The sequence below is a fragment of the Trypanosoma brucei genome, assembly GCF_000002445.2.
Source record: "Trypanosoma brucei brucei TREU927 chromosome 11 chr11_scaffold01 genomic scaffold, whole genome shotgun sequence".
Taxonomy (NCBI): domain Eukaryota; phylum Euglenozoa; class Kinetoplastea; order Trypanosomatida; family Trypanosomatidae; genus Trypanosoma; species Trypanosoma brucei.
The window spans coordinates 2,049,818-2,069,569 of record NT_165288.1 but is presented as its reverse complement, the minus strand read 5'-3'; the positions used below and the strand labels follow the sequence as shown (position 1 = coordinate 2,069,569).

At 47.2% G+C, this 19,752-nt stretch overlaps 8 protein-coding genes across 8 annotated transcripts, besides 5 other annotated features; all 8 read right to left on the bottom strand.

The window, feature by feature from the left end:
• Positions 1 to 297: 297 nt before the first annotated feature.
• On the bottom strand, positions 298 to 936 carry Tb11.02.5340 (hypothetical protein, conserved; the record flags this gene model as incomplete). Its single annotated transcript, XM_823729.1, has 1 exon — positions 298 to 936. One exon carries the CDS (start codon positions 934 to 936, stop codon positions 298 to 300), a length of 639 nt encoding a protein of 212 aa, XP_828822.1.
• Positions 937 to 1,099: 163 nt separating this feature from the next.
• Positions 1,100 to 1,510, bottom strand: Tb11.02.5330 (hypothetical protein, conserved; the record flags this gene model as incomplete). Its single annotated transcript, XM_823728.1, has 1 exon — positions 1,100 to 1,510. One exon carries the CDS (start codon positions 1,508 to 1,510, stop codon positions 1,100 to 1,102), a length of 411 nt encoding a protein of 136 aa, XP_828821.1.
• Positions 1,511 to 2,056: 546 nt separating this feature from the next.
• Tb11.02.5320 (phosphoadenosine phosphosulfate reductase-like protein) lies at positions 2,057 to 3,025 on the bottom strand (the record flags this gene model as incomplete). Its single annotated transcript, XM_823727.1, has 1 exon — positions 2,057 to 3,025. One exon carries the CDS (start codon positions 3,023 to 3,025, stop codon positions 2,057 to 2,059), a length of 969 nt encoding a protein of 322 aa, XP_828820.1.
• A 938-nt stretch (positions 3,026 to 3,963) lies between these two features.
• Tb11.02.5310 (major surface protease A, putative) lies at positions 3,964 to 5,991 on the bottom strand (the record flags this gene model as incomplete). Its single annotated transcript, XM_823726.1, has 1 exon — positions 3,964 to 5,991. One exon carries the CDS (start codon positions 5,989 to 5,991, stop codon positions 3,964 to 3,966), a length of 2,028 nt encoding a protein of 675 aa, XP_828819.1.
• A 1,089-nt stretch (positions 5,992 to 7,080) lies between these two features.
• Positions 7,081 to 10,245, bottom strand: Tb11.02.5300 (hypothetical protein, conserved; the record flags this gene model as incomplete). The annotated part of the gene is made up of 1 exon (XM_823725.1): positions 7,081 to 10,245. One exon carries the CDS (start codon positions 10,243 to 10,245, stop codon positions 7,081 to 7,083), a length of 3,165 nt encoding a protein of 1,054 aa, XP_828818.1.
• Positions 10,246 to 10,380: 135 nt separating this feature from the next.
• Positions 10,381 to 10,404: a sequence feature (AT_rich).
• Positions 10,405 to 11,279: 875 nt separating this feature from the next.
• On the bottom strand, positions 11,280 to 12,167 carry Tb11.02.5290 (hypothetical protein, conserved; the record flags this gene model as incomplete). Its single annotated transcript, XM_823724.1, has 1 exon — positions 11,280 to 12,167. One exon carries the CDS (start codon positions 12,165 to 12,167, stop codon positions 11,280 to 11,282), a length of 888 nt encoding a protein of 295 aa, XP_828817.1.
• Positions 12,168 to 12,549: 382 nt separating this feature from the next.
• Positions 12,550 to 12,579: a microsatellite.
• A 131-nt stretch (positions 12,580 to 12,710) lies between these two features.
• Positions 12,711 to 12,742: a microsatellite.
• Positions 12,743 to 13,460: 718 nt separating this feature from the next.
• Positions 13,461 to 13,494: a microsatellite.
• An 87-nt stretch (positions 13,495 to 13,581) lies between these two features.
• Positions 13,582 to 13,626: a microsatellite.
• Positions 13,627 to 14,124: 498 nt separating this feature from the next.
• Positions 14,125 to 15,936, bottom strand: Tb11.02.5280 (glycerol-3-phosphate dehydrogenase, putative; the record flags this gene model as incomplete). Its single annotated transcript, XM_823723.1, has 1 exon — positions 14,125 to 15,936. One exon carries the CDS (start codon positions 15,934 to 15,936, stop codon positions 14,125 to 14,127), a length of 1,812 nt encoding a protein of 603 aa, XP_828816.1.
• Positions 15,937 to 17,972: 2,036 nt separating this feature from the next.
• On the bottom strand, positions 17,973 to 18,911 carry Tb11.02.5270 (haloacid dehalogenase hydrolase, putative; the record flags this gene model as incomplete). The annotated part of the gene is made up of 1 exon (XM_823722.1): positions 17,973 to 18,911. The coding sequence occupies one exon, from the start codon at positions 18,909 to 18,911 to the stop codon at positions 17,973 to 17,975; it is 939 nt and encodes a 312-aa protein (XP_828815.1).
• Between the last annotated feature and the right edge of the window lie 841 nt (positions 18,912 to 19,752).

Genomic DNA, 19,752 nt, shown 5'->3' with positions numbered 1-19,752 from the left:
CAAGCGGTGTCACCACCAGGTGCTGGTGGGCAAAACACCACTGAAAAGAAATATCAATGGGTGAGAACAGCAGAAAACACGGTGCGAAAAGCAGTGAAGATCAAAAAGCATGGGAGAACGACACTACATGCAGCTTCTCTGACAGTTTCTTGTGTGACGCGGGGTTCCACCACATATCACAATAATTTTACACTCCCAATACATGCACATGCACACACGCGCCGACCCCCTTTCCCCCTCTGGGTGACCATGATCAAACACCACTTCTGCTTGTGAATAGAACTGATCCGCAAGGTATTACATATCTAGGAGGACGCTCAACGCAGCGAGTTTGTACCTCATATCTACAGTATGCGTTGGTTCCTGCGGTCGCTTCTCCGGCTCCCCATCGTACCTGTACTTGTAGTACATCTCTTGCACTGCGAGGTCAAGGAGGTCCCCGGGTATCTCATCCAGTTTAATAACTTCATATTCTAACGATCCAATTTTTGTCATCGTGCATACCTCCTCCCCGCGTTGCGTGGGTGACATGAGGTTTCCCATGGTACTCGCGCAATCCTCGGAGCATACGGAGGAAGCGATGGAGGAGGAAAAGGTAGCCGTTTCAAACGTTGTGGGTGACAGAGAGGCAGGACAAACCGTCCCATCTGCGGTGGAAGTTGCGTTTGCCGCCACATGGGAGGAGTTGTTGTCATCAAAATCTGAAAGTTTGTTGCGCATGGCTTGCCGCATCACGCCACTCACCATAGCACAGTTTCGGTCCACTAAGAAACGATGCCCATCAGAGGATTCTAAACACACCATGTAGGACGGCTCACATGGAATCACTTGCGGTGTGGCCTGCTCGGCAACAACAAGTGCCTTTGCCCTTTTCATGATAACCCCTTGAAACCAGAAGAAAAAGCCGTGCGAGGAGAAGAGGCGGATGGCAATCATAAAAAGGGGCTTGTGTTATGACACGCAGGTGTGAAACCATGGTTAGATTGAAGAATCGCTGTTTACACCTACACATTTCGCCCTTCTCTCTCTTTTGGTATAGAGGCAACAACATATCACATGTCCATGCACATGCAGAACCACCGAAAGAGAGGGTGAGTGGTTAACATTGGAGTACCTGCGCGAGCTTCATGATATCGAGGGCGATTTGGCGTGGCACGTCGAATGGCGGTCGGTAATCGGTATCTCCTTCATATCTATGCTTGTAGTACAGATACTTGATAACCACCTCTAATAATGCAGTTGGCGCTTTTGTAAAGTAAATAACCGGAGGCTCATTGTCACCATTGGCCCAGTCGAAGCGCATCTCCGGAACGCCGGGGTCCACGAGATTTGTAAGTGCCTTACGAATAAGAGGTGAGGCACACGCACAGTCACGATGAAGTACGAATTTATGACCATCTGCTGATAACATCGACATGTAATCACTGGGAACGAGCGTGAATGTGTCAATGCAGGGTGGAGGCGGAGGGGTCCGCCTCATCGGATTGAACGGCACGTTGGCACGGCTCATACTGAAAGAAGAAAGTTTAGGGATGAAATTGCACAGGAAGCACCACACCCAAAGCGAAGGCAGCTTTCTCCCTCGTCACTTCTATTTCCTCCTTACAACCCTAAGTTGTACTCCAATTCGTTTGTCCTGTAAAAGATGTACCGTAATTAGCCTTTGGTGTGATGTCAACAAAGTACAGAGTCACACAATATTGCAAACCAGCAAAAGAAAGTTGCAGAACTATCACCAACTGAACAGTACAGATTATACAGTTTACGTCGCCAAAACTCCAGCGGCAGAAAAAAAAACCGAAGTGGTACAACACTTTCCGGTTCACTGCAAAACTGCAGCTCCCCACGAAACGCACCAAATATCGTTAAAAAAATAACCGTAAGACGCATAACAACGGTTGATCACCCACCCCGTGGCCCATCACAACTGACTTGTTCTTTGTCGCCCACAATCCCCCTTTAGCTCCACTCACCTTCTTTCACCTCCTTAATTTGCGCTGCCGCACGAACTCCTTCCCCATCTCGAGCGCGCCACACCACATCATACCCCGCCTCCTCATGTGCTTAGCCTTCCACATCGCTCAGACCTCCCATTAGCCAATTCCCAGGCGGGGCGGAACGTTCCATCCTCGCGGGACAGGTGAGAATTTGGAATGGTGCTGTTCGCGCCTCCAAGGGAAGTATATCCTTTTTCATACAATTCACAGAAGGGAAGATCATAGGTCCGTATGTAGCCCCAAACATCTTCATACTCCCAACAAAACAGCGGGCAGGCGCGCAGCAGATCAGGCCAGCCCGCCGTGGTTCTCTCTACACCAGTCATTTGATGGCAACCGTCCGCTTTGCGCGTTCCCATGAAAGCTACTCGAATACCCATCGTTTTCTTGACTTGTTCAAGCCCGTCCTTCATGGATAACATCTGATCAGATTGAACTATAGAGAGTTTTCTGGCAGCAGCGAATGCCTTCCTGAACTCCACCACTTCGTGAAACTCCTTATCGTTGATTGTGTTGAGATGAAACACACAACACTGAGAAATGAATTCTGCCCCCATGACACAGTAGAGGATGTCCATCATAACCACAGAATCCTTGCCACCATTGAAGGCAATCCCAATTTCTTCAGGCTTGAACTGACTTACGATGCCCTTGACAACATCGATGGATTCCTTGACGAGGAGTTGTCCTGGTTGCTTCAGTTGTACTGGAAAGTCGCCGTCTCTAAGAATTAATTGCGCTTGCGCACTTCTAAGAAGTTGCAGCTGCTCTCCTGTCAGAGGGGTCCCCGTGAATTCAATTCTGCGCAGAGACGGCTGCGATTGGCCAAGTGTTCCAACGTAACGCACGGACTGGCAGTTGCGTATGACCACCTCTTCGAGCGTAAAAATATTGGCCAATGGGCTGATATCAGTGATGCGGGTGCAGTTCGTTAATTCCACGCGTCGGATATTACGGTGATCACACAAACCAGCCACCGTGCCATCAGTTACGCCATGTCCATCTAACCTAACTACCTCCTCTCCCATTACTGATCAGGCACAACAAATTCAGCCTTTCTACGTGAACCAAAAGGAGTGATTGAGCGGGTTTGGAAACAACCACAGCGACGAAACGAAATATAAACATATGCAACAGTTAATGCAGGCAGTCATTGTGATTCTTTGATAGGCAAACACACCACATGCTACATTTCAAGGGTGCAATTGTTAAAATTACGAAACATACCCACCAGGGTAAGGAAAAAAGTAGAACCGTAAAACAACCGCCTTGCGCCAGCAAACGGTTAGACACTTGTGACCTGCAGTATACCTGTGAGCCACTGTTGGCAGCATTGATGCAGTCCATGCAGTTCCCCGCAATAAAAAAAAAAAAAGAAGAAACAACAATGACACGTTCGGACGAGTGCAGTACAACTAATGAAGTGTCAATACCGTCATAAGATGGATGGGGGAAAGCGTGGAGAGCCACACGCCTCTCGCGTACCACCTGAGTGAAGCAAACTTAAGACTGGAGAGGAACCACCGTCGTCTCCCGCTCGCCCTCTATAGCACTCGCGTTCTCTAGCACCTTGCGATGTTTATCCGTTCCTCAAGCATCCTTAACGGTTCAGCAAATGTGATGTGCTACCGATATGTTGTGGCATCGTCTCACCACCCGAACCATCATGCGTTTTCAATTGTGAACTTTATCGGGGCAGATAAGAGAATGGGCATTACTTCGTGGGGCACATGATTTATCATATAATCACCTCCAATCGTACAAGCATGTGCCTGCTTACAAACTGTGGGAAGGGAACGGAGAGTACATAAGCATATGGAACATACTCGAAGGGCAATTATGGAACAACCTTTCCTAAAAAAGTATTTACGTTCCTTATGTTTCCCCATCTCCGACTACAATACCGACGGCTATCATAGGCCCAACGAACATGCTTTCGCCCCCCCCCCTTTCGGAGGGGCGAACATTAGAAGGGAAGCATCGATCGGTAGCTTCGTCCCAACTTGGATTCAGGATCTACTGCCCCACACAATTCATTTACACCTCTCCAGCCATCCATACACATGGCCACCATACCCTCTGGGTTCAAGCAACTATTACCTACTTCATTTGCATATCGCCATTGCTGCGCACTCCCTGGGCAATCATTCCCGAGACACTCCTTCACCTTCCTTGCAGCCAGGCTGCACGCCGGAAAGGGGGGCGGAATATCTTTCAGACAAGCGAGGCGACTGCTGCAGCTCCCCATGTCTTCACTGTTCCATGTATGCGGTGTAGGAGATATAAGTGAGTGTCCGATTCTTTCCGTGTTTGAACTACCATCCACCTCGTCCGCAACCGACGCAAGCTGCAGCTTAGAAATACCATTACCAGAATTTTTGCAAAAGTTCTCACTAGGGGGGCATTGGACCTTACCGTGAACACCCTTCAACTTCGAGGTGTCACCCAATCCCGCTTTACCGTCACGTGGGCACGCAACCGTACGCCCCTGCACACGCAGCAGAAGCTGTCCAGAGGGTGTACACGTTGTTGGAAAGCATCGTGCCGCGAAGGGGAAGTTGGGAAACACACTTGTGATGACGTCGGAGTCATAACACAGACTGTGCACACCCATTTCATTACCGAAGACGTTCATAAAAGCAAAACCTAGCTCCGCAGTACAGTACGCATTAACAAACCCCATTACGGTGGGACAATAATCCATCTCCGCGGAGGAGCCGCCAACTCGAGGATCATCAAAGTACCGATAAAGCTGAGGGAGATCCTCGGGGTGAGTTGTAATATCGCACGCCCCTAAGCTGCTTCGGTCCAATGTACAGGTGGACACGAACATTTCTTTACGAAAACAGAACTCTCCCCACTCCCGGGGATGATTATCGCACTTCTGATACAAAAAGTCGCACCCTCTGCCCTTCCCCCAGGTCATGCCCGTCTCTGCGGTAGAGTAGTTGGCCGTGTAAAATCCAAGGTCCTCAAAGTAAGCGAGAGTTAGAGGAGAAAAAAACAGCTGCCCGGACGTTACACTACCAACGAGGGCCTCGTTAAACAAAATTCGTTTCTTCCAGTGCGAGCCCCGCGTGCCCTCACTTCCAGCATCCTCAACCTCAACACCATCAAGGCCGGGGCAACCATAGTACTCCCGGGCGACCTTCAGAACCTTGGGCGAGGTAATAAGTGTGACCGCTTTCCCCAGTCCTTTACGATACACTCTTTGCGAGCCTTTCGCACCCAATCCATTAGGTGCTCTTAACATCGTTTCAGCAATATCACTAAAGCCGATGGCATGCGCGAGCTCGTGCATAGCCACATGTTCAGCAAGACTTGATGGGTTCCGTTGGATGGCAGCGGGGATGAAATTGATGTGGCCCACGACAGGTCTACCTGACCGAGTATCTTTCAGACACGCAGCGGCCCACGCGACTGTCGTGGTTTCCTCTTCTGGTCGTGGGTTGATCGTCACAAACACAACGTAATCCGCATTCGGTACGGTCATTTTGGGGACCTGAACCCCTGAGCACTTACCCCCTGGAACGTTCACCGCTTCCAGGGGATCTACAAGAAGCGCAGAACTAAGAAATTTTGTAGCAGCCTCCATCATGACCTTGACAGAGCGAAGTTTCCATTTCGTCAGCACATCATCCTCGGTGCATTCCTTGGTAGTTCCCTTGATGTAGGTGGGAACAGTCATTCCGATTCCTTTGCAGGTCTCGCCTAACGCGTATTTTATGTGAAACCGCACATTTTTCCGTTCAACACTTTTGCTCTTGTTTCCCTCACCTTCAGTATTGTTGGAAACCTCCGCCACGTGTGCCGTTTGCAAATCATGAACGGCGTCCATGGAGGGAAGCTCATCGTATGGAACGGCAACATCATTGTGCATGCATCGGTGCCCTGTCCCCTCTTCCTCCCCAGTGATGTTGTCGTCAGCGACGGTACCACGGAGTGTCAACAAGAGTGCGATGACGCTCACTGTATCTAATTTATGGTGAAGCATATGCTAAAATATGCGGTGGGTCTGTATCCTTGTGTAAAAAGCAAAAAAAAAAAGCAACGAAAAGGTCGTTGGTGAAACCAACACAAGAACGTGTTTTCTTTGCATCGACGTAAGGCTCCATTTATTACCATCAGAAACACTAACCCTCAGTTTAACGATCATGTCCCACAGCACCGATATCATGACAACGTTCCTGTTCAAAACAATTTCTTCTCTCCCTCCACCTACATCCTTGCTAACGCTGTTTTACTTGTGCACCCCCTCCTCCCTTTTTTTTTTCGTAAAGGAAAAATAAGAAGAAACCGCTGTACTTTGCCCCACTTACCACTGATACCCCCTAGTCCCTTTCCTCTACAACTGTAACTCCCTCTAGAAACGACTCAGTGCAAAAGTTAGTCGCCTTTACCACTTCTTATGTTATTGTTACTATTATTCGAGAGACGAGTAATAAAAAATAGAAGGAACAGCTCCCCTCTACACGCATACACGACAAGTCGGCTCCCGCGCTCTGAGTTTCTCAACCGTGACACGGTAGTGTTGAGTGAATGCGACGTAACGGGGTAAAAAACAAAAACAAGTTGCAATAACATCCTGGCCCTCCTCGGCAAAGCAAAATAGTTGAAGGAGAGTTACTTGTAACGGTGCAACCATCTACAGCGCAGTTAAGGGCGATACGGCCGATGAAAAAAAAAACAAAAACGCTCGTCACCCAGACACCTTGTAGGAAGGACAAAAAATATTTAACCCGAGCTATTCAGAAAGTGTCACCACCAACCTGAGTTAATACAGCCCACGAGCAAAGGCCCTCCTCACGTCACCGCCGTGCGAACACTTGCTTTCCTTAACCTCATTGCAGCACATGACAGGCGCGTTTACTACTACTACCACAACAGCAGTAGCAACAAAAGAAGTGTCGGGAAAAACACGGATCGTTCACATAAAGAAAGGAAATAAACATATGATGGGGGAAAAAACGGCGACCAATGCAGTGGGTGAGAACAATAGAAGCTGACTGAACAAACACGTTGGTGCGCATCGAAACCATGTTCGGACAATATTCAACGAAGAGATATTTCCACCAGGGACTTCCTAGCTAGACCTTACCAATGTAAATTTATTAGTAATACACGAAGCCCAGAAATAACTTACTGGAAAGACAGCTGTTTCCTCCCATGGGCACAACAAAAGGCTTTGGTGCCGCTGAAACTGCTCATGTATCATTGTTATATATGCACAAAGAGATTCCGCCACGGTATTTTCCCACGCCTTCCAACCTCGGCGTACAAAAATATCAACAGAGGTCCTAGCAACATCTGCCGCCCTCCACGGATCCCGAAGCCAGCGACTGGTACAGAGAAGCGAAAGGTAGTACAAATCGACACCATGAAGACGGAGGAGGCCCTCCATGTGTGGGTGAGTTTCACGTATGGATTCGACAATTCTAGCTGAAAGTTCCTTAACACCTCCGTATGCTTCCCACGTTGATAGGGGAAACGATCCCAAAGAGGCTGCTGCTGAAGCTATATTTCCCTCATGCAGCTGAAGGATTAACATCAAAACCTGTTCCATCCCCGATGAGTAATACCCATCAGAGGCACAGTAGCTTTGGTCTAATGACTCTCCAACATGTTTTTTGAAGAGGTGCAACTCTTTTTGTCCCACGGGAAGTGGTGAACAACTAACTGTTGGCTTGGCGTTGCGGTATTCCTCCACTCGCCAAAGGGGTTCGCTCACCGCATCGAATCTATGGGCTAATATATCAGTGAGACCACTGCAGTCAGCACATGTGGTCAAATACAACAGAAGCTGCTGAACGGGGTCGAAGCCCCGACGATCCAACAATATTCGACGTAGCGCGTTGTCAAGGTCCGGTGGATGAGTTCCACTGCCATTGAGAACGGCACCTGTCAATGTACCTATGGTATATACGCAGAGCAGTAAAAGCAAAGAGTCATCACCAAACGATAGACGCGCTGACGTGTCGCCTTGCTCGCGGTCTATCCAGTGCCGCTTGATTTGCTGGAGGAATGCACCAGCCACATCCCAACGGGTTAAGGGTGTAGTATCAACTGGGGGCGTCAACGCAGCTATCCATAGGCGTATTGATTGAAAAAGCGCTATCCTTCGCCGCTTCTCCATTTCCTCCGTCGGAATCGTGTGCAGAACCTGCACCTCCCCCTCCAACTCCTCCACTGGGACTATGAGGAGGGTCTCATTTATAGTGCTTTCGCTATTAGTGAGCAGTTTAAGCACCCTCCCGGTCGCAAGAAACAGCTCGTGACGCAGCGGAGCGCTGCTGCACCACCGCATGAGTAACCACCAAATTTCATGCTTCGTATTTAACAAAGCATATCGATCTCGCTGCGGGACCTGAACGTTCTGCTGAAGAAAATACTGGGGAGACGTGGCAAGCACACTGTGAGAACACATGCACTGAAGGACCGTTGTGTAGTCAGGAGGTTGATGGCGTCCCCTGTTCGTGAGAATATTCTCAAGTTCACGCCAAGCAGGAGTAACGGTGCTGATGGAAACCAGGTGTCTCTCATCCCATGGTACAGCTGATCGGCTAACCCCGCTGCCCACGGTCTTTACAACACGCTTCACTACCTTGCGCAGCTGCACTGCGTACCAGTGGAGCATTTCACACCAAAAAGAGCTAATGATTTCGCGATCTTCCGGAGACTCCTCTGACCACAGCTCGGTGCGTCTAAGCAGGCATTTCTCCAGTTGCCTCAGTTGACCTGGCAAAAGACGGTAGCCCTTGTCACAATCATGACCGGATGGCACTGAGAAAACGAGGAGAAGCGGCAAACCTAACCGCCACAACCTCCGGTCATTGCCACAGTTTTTGTCCTCCACTCTTGTGTCACTACCGCTGCTAGCAAGGATGTTGCAAATCTGGTTAACATATTCATAGCGCCTGGAATAATGCAAGCCGCGAGCACAACGCCTAATACAAACTAACGCATCTCCAACCATGTCACGCCGAACAGTCCCAGTCATAACCCCGTTAACCACACACGAAAGCAACGAGGCAAATATACCCTTAGTATTGTGTTTTTGCACCCACAAAGGCAACATCACCAGCGTCAGTCCCACCGCATGAGTCGTGGGAAAAGCATCTAGTAGCTTACTCACCAGGGCATGCTGAGTCTCTGGCAGCCGAATAACATGACGGGTAAGTGCTGGACGCACCAGAAGCTCTTTCAGCCACTGCCCTTGTGGATCAACAGCCCCAAAGTAAGTGATGTGTTCAATCACAGATTCGATAACGTGATGAAACAGACCTCCCAATTCATCATCCAATAGCAAATCTATGTCTCCCGCCAGGCGAAGCACAAGCTTGTGGAGTAGGTGCAACAAGACCTCTGGTGATCTTCCACTTTCGTTTTGTTGGCTGTACTGTCGAAGCATCCTCGTGACACTTTCTACCAAAAGAAGCTTCTGCGTCGATGAACAGCGACTGCACAGAAACGCTACAATCAGGTCTGCTGCTTCCCAAGCAATTGTTGGTTGCTCCAAACAGGCCAGCAGGGAGCCCCTCCAGAAATCCCAATGACTGTCTGACACAACCACATCGCTATCCGCGTCTGACACAACGCGAAGCGCACTCACGAATGCATTCCTTTTCTCGCCAGGAACTAGGTGACCGTCCTTTAACCATCCATTTAAACAAGCATCAATAAACTCATGGGCGTCAGCATGGGTGTTCTGACTATCTTCTGTATGCAGACCATCCAGTGAGAGTTCACTATCACAGTCAAGGCGAAGCACGTTAACACTTGCTGGGCTTTGACTCAAAATCACACCGGCGTCGGTGACCGGCTCCAGAATCTCATTGCACTCTGCCTCACTAGGCCCTGGGGTAACTGGAAGCGTGGCGCGCTCCGCGTCCGAAACAGTGCCATTGGCATTCAGAGATTCTGAGAGAACCTGCCGCCACTTCGCCGTCAGCACATCAAGGGTCGTGACGCCGTCCACAGCGGTGTCATGCAACAAATGGTTGACCACTTCGTTCGTGACCTCCTCATCGTCATATAAACTACATTTGAGGGAAGGCGCTTGCTGCTCAACGACGTCACGGACCGCGCAGTGGAGCAACTTCACCACTGGTATTGTAAGCATCGACGCACCAGTGCGTGGTAGTGGTGGCTCCGGCACTAGATTGAGCTTAGTGTCCCCTTGCGGACTCGCACGCCGCGTTCCAGGCGCTGTCCTCAAACCCCGTAACGCAACTTCGTTAGAGTCTTCCATTAGCGCGCTACGAGCAAGCGATACCGCATGTAGCGAAATTTGAAAGCAAGTAATTTCTGTTTCTTCCTCCTTCACCTTGAGGCGGCAAAACAGAGCTATGAGCCAACGGTGTCACTGGGAAAATGAGAAACCACCAAAATATTATTTAAAATATATATACATAAGATTACGGAAAGAAAAGAGGAAAACATAGACTCAAGAATGAAGAGTGATGGGGATCAGATAAAAAAAGGGGGGACGAAGAGAACGGTTGGATAAGAGGTGATTGGGCAACTCGCCGTATTTCATAGCTACAATACGATATGTCTCCCATACTCACGCCAAAGTTCACCAATGATCGACCACCTGACTGCAGGAAAGGAGGGAAAGTATGCAACACAGCTCAAACGATAAAGTCTCACAACGCGGTCAAATACTAGGAACCGAAAAAAATAAAAAATACTTCACAAGGAGGGAGGGAAAAAATAACAAACATTTGAAGACACTTCTTTTTCCCCCTTTCGACTTTTTGTCAAATGAACTTCAGTTTCCCCATCAACCCTACAGTCTTCCTCAACTATTCTTGATGCAGGCACCATAACCGTGGGCAAGCAGCTTCTTAACATAAGGAAGGTCGCAACGCCCTCAAGAGATAGACTCCCACAAAACCCATACACACGCAGAGAATTGTGAGAAAAAATAACAACCGCAGACACACATACAAACATGATGTTGGTTGTCACTTTTAGCACTGCTATATCATCTACTGCTACAACTACCACTTTGAAGAATATCATTACTACTACTTCCTTCTTCGCTACCTACTTCACTACTATATTATTGCCATTTGTGCGGTCGTACGCATGTGGCATTCGCCGTAAGTGTAAGACGGGCTGCACAACCTTCCTTCTCCGCGTTCCCCTCCGCTGTTGTTCACCGCATCATTTTAACCAACCTACGCAAGACAAAAAAAAAAGTCAACTCGGTAAGCACTAAGAGGTCCTCGGGCCAAACGCAAATACCACCAAAGTCGAATGGCATCGATGCATCTGTTGCTACTTTTCATCACTCGGCGGTGTGGTGCGCCCAGGCCCACGGTACAAATACTTGAGTTCAGGCCGCTCCCGCACCAGCGGCACTGTTTCATCCTTTGGTATTTCATATGTAAAGGGGGACTCAAGAAATGTGTCACGTAGCGGCGTGGATGTGAGGAAGTACGGATTCTTTCTCGGTGGATAGTCCGTGCGTGTATTATAACGGGGCTCCCACGAGGGAATCATGCACGCAGAGAAAAAAGAAAAGGTCTCACCGGGTCGGATACCATAGACATGGTAATCGTAACGACGGCACCATTCCCTCTTGTGATTCGCGTACTTCTCCCACAGTTCTTTCTTTCGCTGAAGTTTATCTTTATCCTCCAGAACCCCGTATTTGAAACATTCGTACTCATTTGGCAGGTAGCCAGTTAGCCTGTACATGCTTCTATAGCAGAAGCACAAATCAGTTGAAATGAAAGTGAGCATGGTGATGGACGTCCGTGACATGGGCATCATACGGGAATACCGCGTCGATGCCTTAGACCGAATCCAATAACCGTACCCCAAAGCAACAGCTAGGGAAATGGCGTGCTCATACCAGCGCACGGCCTTAAACACGTCAAAGAAACCCGGGACAGTTTCTATGACAGGGTACGGCGTGCCTAAAATGTGGGTACCAAGGCGGAAGTTGGTGTAATCCGAATTTGTGAGCGTCTTATACACATTGTCACGCCGTTCTATCCCAAGTGTCGTACGCCAAAGCTGGAAGGACTTCCAGGCAAGCTTCTGCTGATCGGTAAGTTCTTGCTTTGTAGAGGGAGTAAATTTGGTGTGGTCCGTGGCTATGAAGATCGGTCTCCCATCCTCTCGCAGCCCGCCTGGCCCAAGTTCTTTAGCTGTGGCCATCTGCTCACTTAGACAGCAGAGCCGAGGGAAGTTACTAACTTTGGCAGAATTGACCTCAATTGGAATAGAGTAAAGGAAGCCAGCCTTATTCCAAATGTGTATAAGTTAAACCTGTATTGAGCGTTGCAAGGATTGGGTGAAAATAGTAAATTCAAGAAGAAGGGGGAAAGATAAAGCGTAACGCAGTGATGGAAAAGAGCAGTAATACTATATATATATATATATGTCGGGTCCCATTGTGGTGTTTCCCCCTGTCCCTCTCCTGTGCATGTTCAAAGTTTTGTGGCAAAAGTGGATGTGCAAAAGGAAGAAATGGATATGAATATAAATGAAAGCATGTACACTTAAGTTCATCGCCTAAAATTATGCATTATTAATTAAGATATATATATATATATATATATATATATATTCGTACCCCCCCCCCCTCAGTTTCCCTCACTATCTAACATCACGCCAAATTGTTAAACAAACACTGCGTATTGATCCCTTTATTTTGGTCTTTTCCTTTTGCGTGTATGTAAATAAATACACATAATTACGTATATATATATATATATATATATATATATATACCTGGTTTGTCGGCGTTGTTTTTACGAGGGGTTTCATCTTTTTTTAAAAAATTGACATTACTCATTGATCCCATTTTTAAGTGTCATCCATTCATTTATTCTGTATTTAGTTATCCTTTGTTTCCTCATTTCTCCTCTTTTAAAAAGAAAAAAAGAAAGAAAGGAAACATGGGTTCCAGGGGCTTCACATTTGCACAGGCACTGAAAGAAAAAAAAAGTAATTTCAGGAATACAAGAAAAACAAAAAAAATTAAAAATGAAAGCCACAGGCCCGGTCACTTACTGCCTGTACAACCTCGTACATATTTCTCCCACCTCTTAACATTTTAACCCTCGACTTAAGCTGTGCGCTCCCTTTCATGAGGGGTGGAAGGTGGGAGGGCGAAATAGAGGAAAGGAAGGGGTAAAGGGGCAAAAAAAAACAAAAAGAAAAAGGATTAAAGCAAAAAAAAGGGAAGTTGAAGCGGTTGAGGCAAACACGCGCCGGGATCTGGGGCCGTTTGCTTCCCTCACGCATGCTTCCCCATCACATTCTTGTTGAACAGCAAAAGAGAAAAAGTGCCACACAACTTAGGTTGCATATAAGACTTGAACACATGGAGAAAACATTCTGTTTGCGCGTACTCGTAGTCACCGCTGCCACTAAATCTAGCTGAGAAAGGCCCTGCAACAAACAGTCGTTGACAAACATGAATCAATATGAAAAGAGGCACCCTAAACACACACACACACACACACACATACACACATACTGGTATACAAATAAATATATATACATATGCATATGTTGCATATAAACGTACGTGTTTGATTATACCCCCACTAGCGTAACGACCACGTACATATATATATATATATATATTTATTTATTTATATTTATTTATTTACATTAGTTTCTTTTAGTATCTCTCTGTCTCGCGGTCATGGATGGAATGCAACGAAGTGGTCCTTTTCTATACACTGGGAGTGGGAAAGCATCCCCAGCATCACTGCATATGTTCCTTTCCTTTCCTTCCCACATCCAATTCTCTATTTTTTCCCCCTTCATTTGAAAATAATATTCACTTCTTCTCATTCTTCTCCTTAACCAAACACATTTTATTTTGCTTAACCTTTTTTGAGTCTTAGTTTTATCGTGCCTGGCCCCCCCTTTTTCCTTCTCATTCCACCATTGAGTTAGTGAAACAACCAAACGAAAAACAAAGAGTGAAGATGATAGTGTATGATAACCCCTCTTACAATTAACCAATTTATTCATTATTCCACCATCACCCCCCACACACGCACGCAAAATCGCCCCCCGCACCTCCTCCATACACACACACACACACAATCATGCCGAAAGGTAATTTTCCCTTTTTTCTCTTTCCCCTACATGGCTTTTATTGGCCGTGAAATGATTCCAGCGCAGCAAGCGCGTGTGCCACTTCCTCGCTCTTTCTCGCACGGCTCCAGTTCTTTGTCGTGGCCATGATTTGCGCAACCTCTGGAATAATTGCCTTTGCGTGTTCCACGTTGAGGAATGACAACCTCGTACGGCGGGAAATGAAGTCCACGACGCGCTCACAATGCTCACGCTGCGCGGAATACACAACATCAGCAGCCAAAACAGGCTCCTCCGGGTGCAGTGGCTTAAGGAGAGACGGATCCTCCCTCACCATATCCGCCAAAACATGATAACGGTCACCGTATTGGCGGCGCCAGAATTTGTGAACCTTGTTTGAGATGGAAATCTTTGGCTCCTCCGGGACTGTTTCTAGCTCGTGCGCACCGATAACCTGCAACTCCTCCGTAATACACGGTTTGCATTCCACGCGACCTTTGAGGAGTGAAGAGTAAAGGGCATCCACCGTGTCTTGAGCAATCTTTCGGTATGTCGTCCATTTACCGCCCACAACACTCACCATCAGGTTGTCCTTGTCGACCACCACCATGTGCTCACGGACGATGTTTTGTGTGTCACTGCCTTCCGCATTCTCCGGGAGCGCGAGCGGGCGAATCCCACACCACGCAGAAAGGACATCTTTCTCCGACACTTTACCCACGTAAGGTTCCACATTGTTAAGAAGAAATTTAATGTCGCTCTTCGTTGGCCGGATGTCCTCAGTGACTTCACAACCCTTATCAGTGGTTCCCACTAAGCAACCGCCGAGCCACTCAGCCGAGAATACAACACGCCCATCGTTAGAAGGGATCACCATTGCACTATCCCTGGGGCAGTACTTCCTGTCAATAATGATATGGGTACCGGAACTTGGTGCCATGCGGACGGATGTCTTGTCGGTGATCAACTTCTGAATTCGAGCAGTGAAGGGTCCACCGGCGTTAACCACAGATTTACCATACACAGTTAGCGTGTTGGAATTTATCCTATCTTGGACGGTTGCCTTCACCACTTGTTCACCCATTTTGTTTTGCACAACCTCCATTTTTTCCACCTTGGCGTAGTTTACCGTTGCGGCGCCATAGCTGGCTGCTGTGAGAGCAGCCGAGAGGCAGAGACGGGCATCATTCATTTGACCATCATAGTACTCTACAGCACCAAGGAGTATTTTCCCATTATTGGTTCCATTCTTAAGGTACGGGAACTTCTTCAAGGCGGCGTACGGGGTGAGGTACCCAGCATACTCCAGGGTACCGCGTTCCCACATGGCAATTATGTCATAAAGTTTCACGCCACACCAAAACTTGGCGATGTCAATTGGATTGTAGCAAGGAATCATAGTAGGAATGCTGCGGCAGAGGTGAGGCGCCTGATGAGACATGATGATTCGTTCCCTTAGTGCCTCTGCCACCAACATCAGCTGTTGCATGTCAAGCTTGAACACAGCTTTTTCAAGGTAACGGATACCACCGTGAATGAGCTTGGTGCTCCGGCTGCTTGTTCCGCTGGCGTAGTCGTTCATTTCAAAAAGTCCAACGGTCATGCCGCGTGTGGTGGCATCCAATGCCACACCCGCACCAACGGAGCCACCACCAACAATAATTACATCCATCGGATTTTCAGGTGAGTTGAAGGCTTCCATCCGCTTCAAGCAGTCCTCACGGGAGGGCGTTTGCTGGTAGAGAAGAGGTGGCACATTCTTTGGGTTGAAACGTCGTTGTGTCCACTTTGGGTTTGTGTAGCTGAAGCCTATGCAACCCACAAAGGCACCTGCTGACGCGCAGAGAATCTTCTCAGGAATACGAGACATTTGTTGTTGTTTTTTTCTTTCCTTTCTCTCTCTCTCTTGGTACAGAGAAAATGTACTGCTAGGCAACGGGAATAAACAAACTTCCACTGTCTATGTAGCAGTGCCGCATGAACCCAATCAGCGCAAAACGAAAAGGGGAAAAGGGAGGCGTATTTGGTGACTAGGTGAACAGGAGGATAAAACAAGGCGAACCGAAGTGTAAAAGGTATATTTAGACATAGCAACGTCACAGAATGGCAAGAGTATCATCGCGGAATGGTTGCGAATATTCTACACGACGATGATACCCTGAGGCAGATGGAATGCACTCATATAGCAAAAGAAGAATGCAAACATGCTAAGAACAGCAAAGAGAAAGAAGCGAATGAAATCGAAGTGCAGGTAATGTGGCTATTATAATAAGGCCGGTAAGACACGTATTTAGTTCCTCTTCTACACATGTAGGCACGTACTTCGCCGGTCTCATGTTGAGCATATCGCAGTCGGAGCCGCACAAACCCACGGTTGAATGTTTCCAAGCACCAATAGTTGTCTCACTAAAGAAGGGAACATCATCTCCCTTTTAATGAATACACCAGTTCAGCATATATCTCTTCCTCTTATCATGCTCGTTTCAAATGTTTGAGACCCAAATTATGTTCCACCTGAGGATTTACCACCGGTAGTTCCCGATATGGGGTATGATAATGTACTAAAATATGTTAACACCCTAACAAATTACCACAACTACTTGATGTGGGGTAGTTGGAAGGAGAAAGGAGACGTAAAATGTGAGCAACGTCAAAATCGTAAAACTCACACCGCGAGCAGTGGATAGAAGGACAACAACAAAAAAAAGAAAATGCTTCAAAAACTGCTCGGTGCTGTTTTCACTACGTCCAAAGGCGGCATGACCTCCCTCTCCCTCATATGGTCTGTAGTTGAGGCGAACCATACTCTCAGATATGAGGGTCGAATATTACCCGACACTTGTTCTTTTTATTGCACCAAATCCCTCCTAGGAACACTATAAAAATTCACTACAATTTCCGTCGAAATAATTTGTCATTTGCCTATTTTCAACTTGCATCCCGTCCCCTTCTCTCCTACTCAAAGAAAAGAAACATGTTACAGACAATGCATCCCTTACTGGGCGTTTCCACGGCCCCTGATACAATGCGGAGAAGATGGCTCTGCGCGGATGCGGGGGTTAAATCAAAATAAACTGAAGGGAATTTAGAAGAAAAAAATCAACCAAAAGAAGCAGATACCCAAGCTCTCATATCATCATACCTTTCTCCCCTCCTCATATTCCCGTGGTCCTACGAATACGCCGCACACGGATAGAGGAAGGAGAGCAAAAAGAAAAATAAAGATATCAAACATTGGAAAGATATATATATATATATCATTTATTTATGCACGTACACACTTCGTGGGTTTATGTAGTAATGTGAAACCAAAAATAAATGTTCGCTTCAACTCATGACAAACTTGGTCTCCACTTCGACTTTCACGTCCTCGCTTTCCCTTCTGATGTTATGGTTTCTTTCATCATTGCGTATTCCACCATAACATTCCCCAATTGCCATAAATTAAACCTAGAGCGCAGTTTCAGTCCATACGACCCCCCCCCCCTCTTCAAGTATACAAAAAGGGAGGAATAACGGAAGGATGACGGGAGAGGAAGATAAAGTAGTGTCACGGCAGTATGCAGTGCCGGTTAAGATGGTGAAACAAATGAAGGCGTGGCAAAAAAAAAAAAGAGGGGAAAACACAGATTTAAACTAAGAAAAATTTGGAGTGGAAAAGAAAAGAAGAACAGCTGATTGCAAAACTATGTGAAGAGCAAGAACAGCTTCAATTCCGTCCAAAGTCACATGTTAGCCTTCTCTTCATATATGTTGGTGTTGTTGTTGAATCGAAGGAAGGGAAAAGAGGGGGGAGAGAAAACAAAAAGAAACATGTCCAACTAAAAAAGTAAGGAGTAAAACACGGAAGAATGTCATATCAGTTGTGAACCCATAAACAATCTTCTTCCGTCCCTTTTCCTCTGCCTAGCTCAGCAGAAACACTTCACGTAACTTATGCGCCACTCCATCCTCCTCATTGCAACCAACTACCTCCACATGAGGCAACAGCTCTTTCAGTTCATTCTTCCCATTTTTCATTATACACCCTTTAGCCACACTCTCTAACATGTCCCTATCGTTGAGACTATCACCAAATGCAATGGCATCCCGATGTGGCTCAAAGTTCAAAATTTCCCCAACCATCCTCAAGGCCGATGCCTTCGAAACTCCTTTCGGCATAATATCCAAGCAATGATCAGATGTCATGACGGTCGTTATGTAGTGCTCGTACTTCGTATCTAGCTCCTTTTGGAACGTGCGAAGCGTGCCTTCATTAAAGGATCGAAGGCATATTTTTCCAACACCATCCGTTGGAAAATCCGAGAGGTTTTGCCGCACCTCCGGCAGGGTTCCATACTTACGCCGCAGCCATTCTTCAGGTAGTACGTTATTTACCCACCACGCGCCCGTCTGGTGGACAGACACCAGCATAGAGTCTTCACTGTTGGCATTGATATTCGACTCCGTAACGCGCTCATATATAGCACGAACGACACTATTATCAATACTCTCTGCGGAGATGAGTTCCCCCGTTGTGTTGTAAATCCGCGCGCCATTTGACGCCACCAAATGAAATCCCTTAACCTCTGCCAAAGAAGTGGCACGCCCAGGCACACGGCTGTTGCAACGGAAATAACTATTGAGCTCTTGCTCTATGGCTGCCACACCCTCACGAGGACGGCCAGTGGCAATGATGATGTGCACACCACATGACGCAACTTCGTAAAGAGTTGCCTTTGTAACGTCACTTACACGGTGGTTGTCGTCAAGTATCGTCCCGTCCAGATCCACGACAACGGCAACAAATGGACCGGTGTAAGAAGGAGGTGCAGATACATGTTTTTCCGTGCCACATTGGGGCATGGTATGTACCACGCAAACGGGATCTCCTTATTATTGCTGCAGTCTCCTCTTCCTTCCACTAACCCAAATCACTCCCACACGCACAATCGTATGCACGCGTTTTTTTTTCTTTTCTTCGTTCCCTCGTGGTGCCCTAATTAACTGCTTTGAACCCCCACCTCGGTGTTACCGGTCCACAGGCGTCCCCTCTTGGACCCGGTTCTGTGATGCAGTTGAAGAGAGAGAGTGAGCAGCGTCGTGCCGCACGCGGTAAGAGTACAAGCACTCCTAGCACCCGGAAATAAAAGGGAAAACAAGGGAAAACTATTCGCCGGAAAAGGAAAAGAAGGATGGAAAGAATTGTAATCCACGGGGAAAAGACGAAACGAACAAGGTTCGTTATGATCCTCAATACGCAGTTGTGCAAACGCCCTAGAGCATTATTAATATGTATCATGCTCATTGTGGAGTGTACGCTCGGAAAATCACCGATTTGAAGGAAATTTGAAACATAAAAAAAACAAAAACAAAAAAAAACACCCATCTTACTCCTCCTTTTCCCGAATCGACCAAACTTGGTTGCTGTTCGGGCAACCGGAAAGGGGGAACGATTCAAGTTTTCGCGAAGTATTCTTTGGGCAACAACCTCCATCACTCTCCCCCACTCACCTTCTATATATGACTGTAGCCGCAAACGGCAAAACGAAAAACATCGATAGTAATAATAATTCAAGCTAACATGTGAAGAGCCTCACCGGCTTGTGGACAGAAAGCTTTTTCAGATAGAAAAGTAAATGGGGAAAGGGACAAAAGTTTTGCGGGATAGACGAAGATGCGCATCTGTGTGCACCAGCATGGAAGT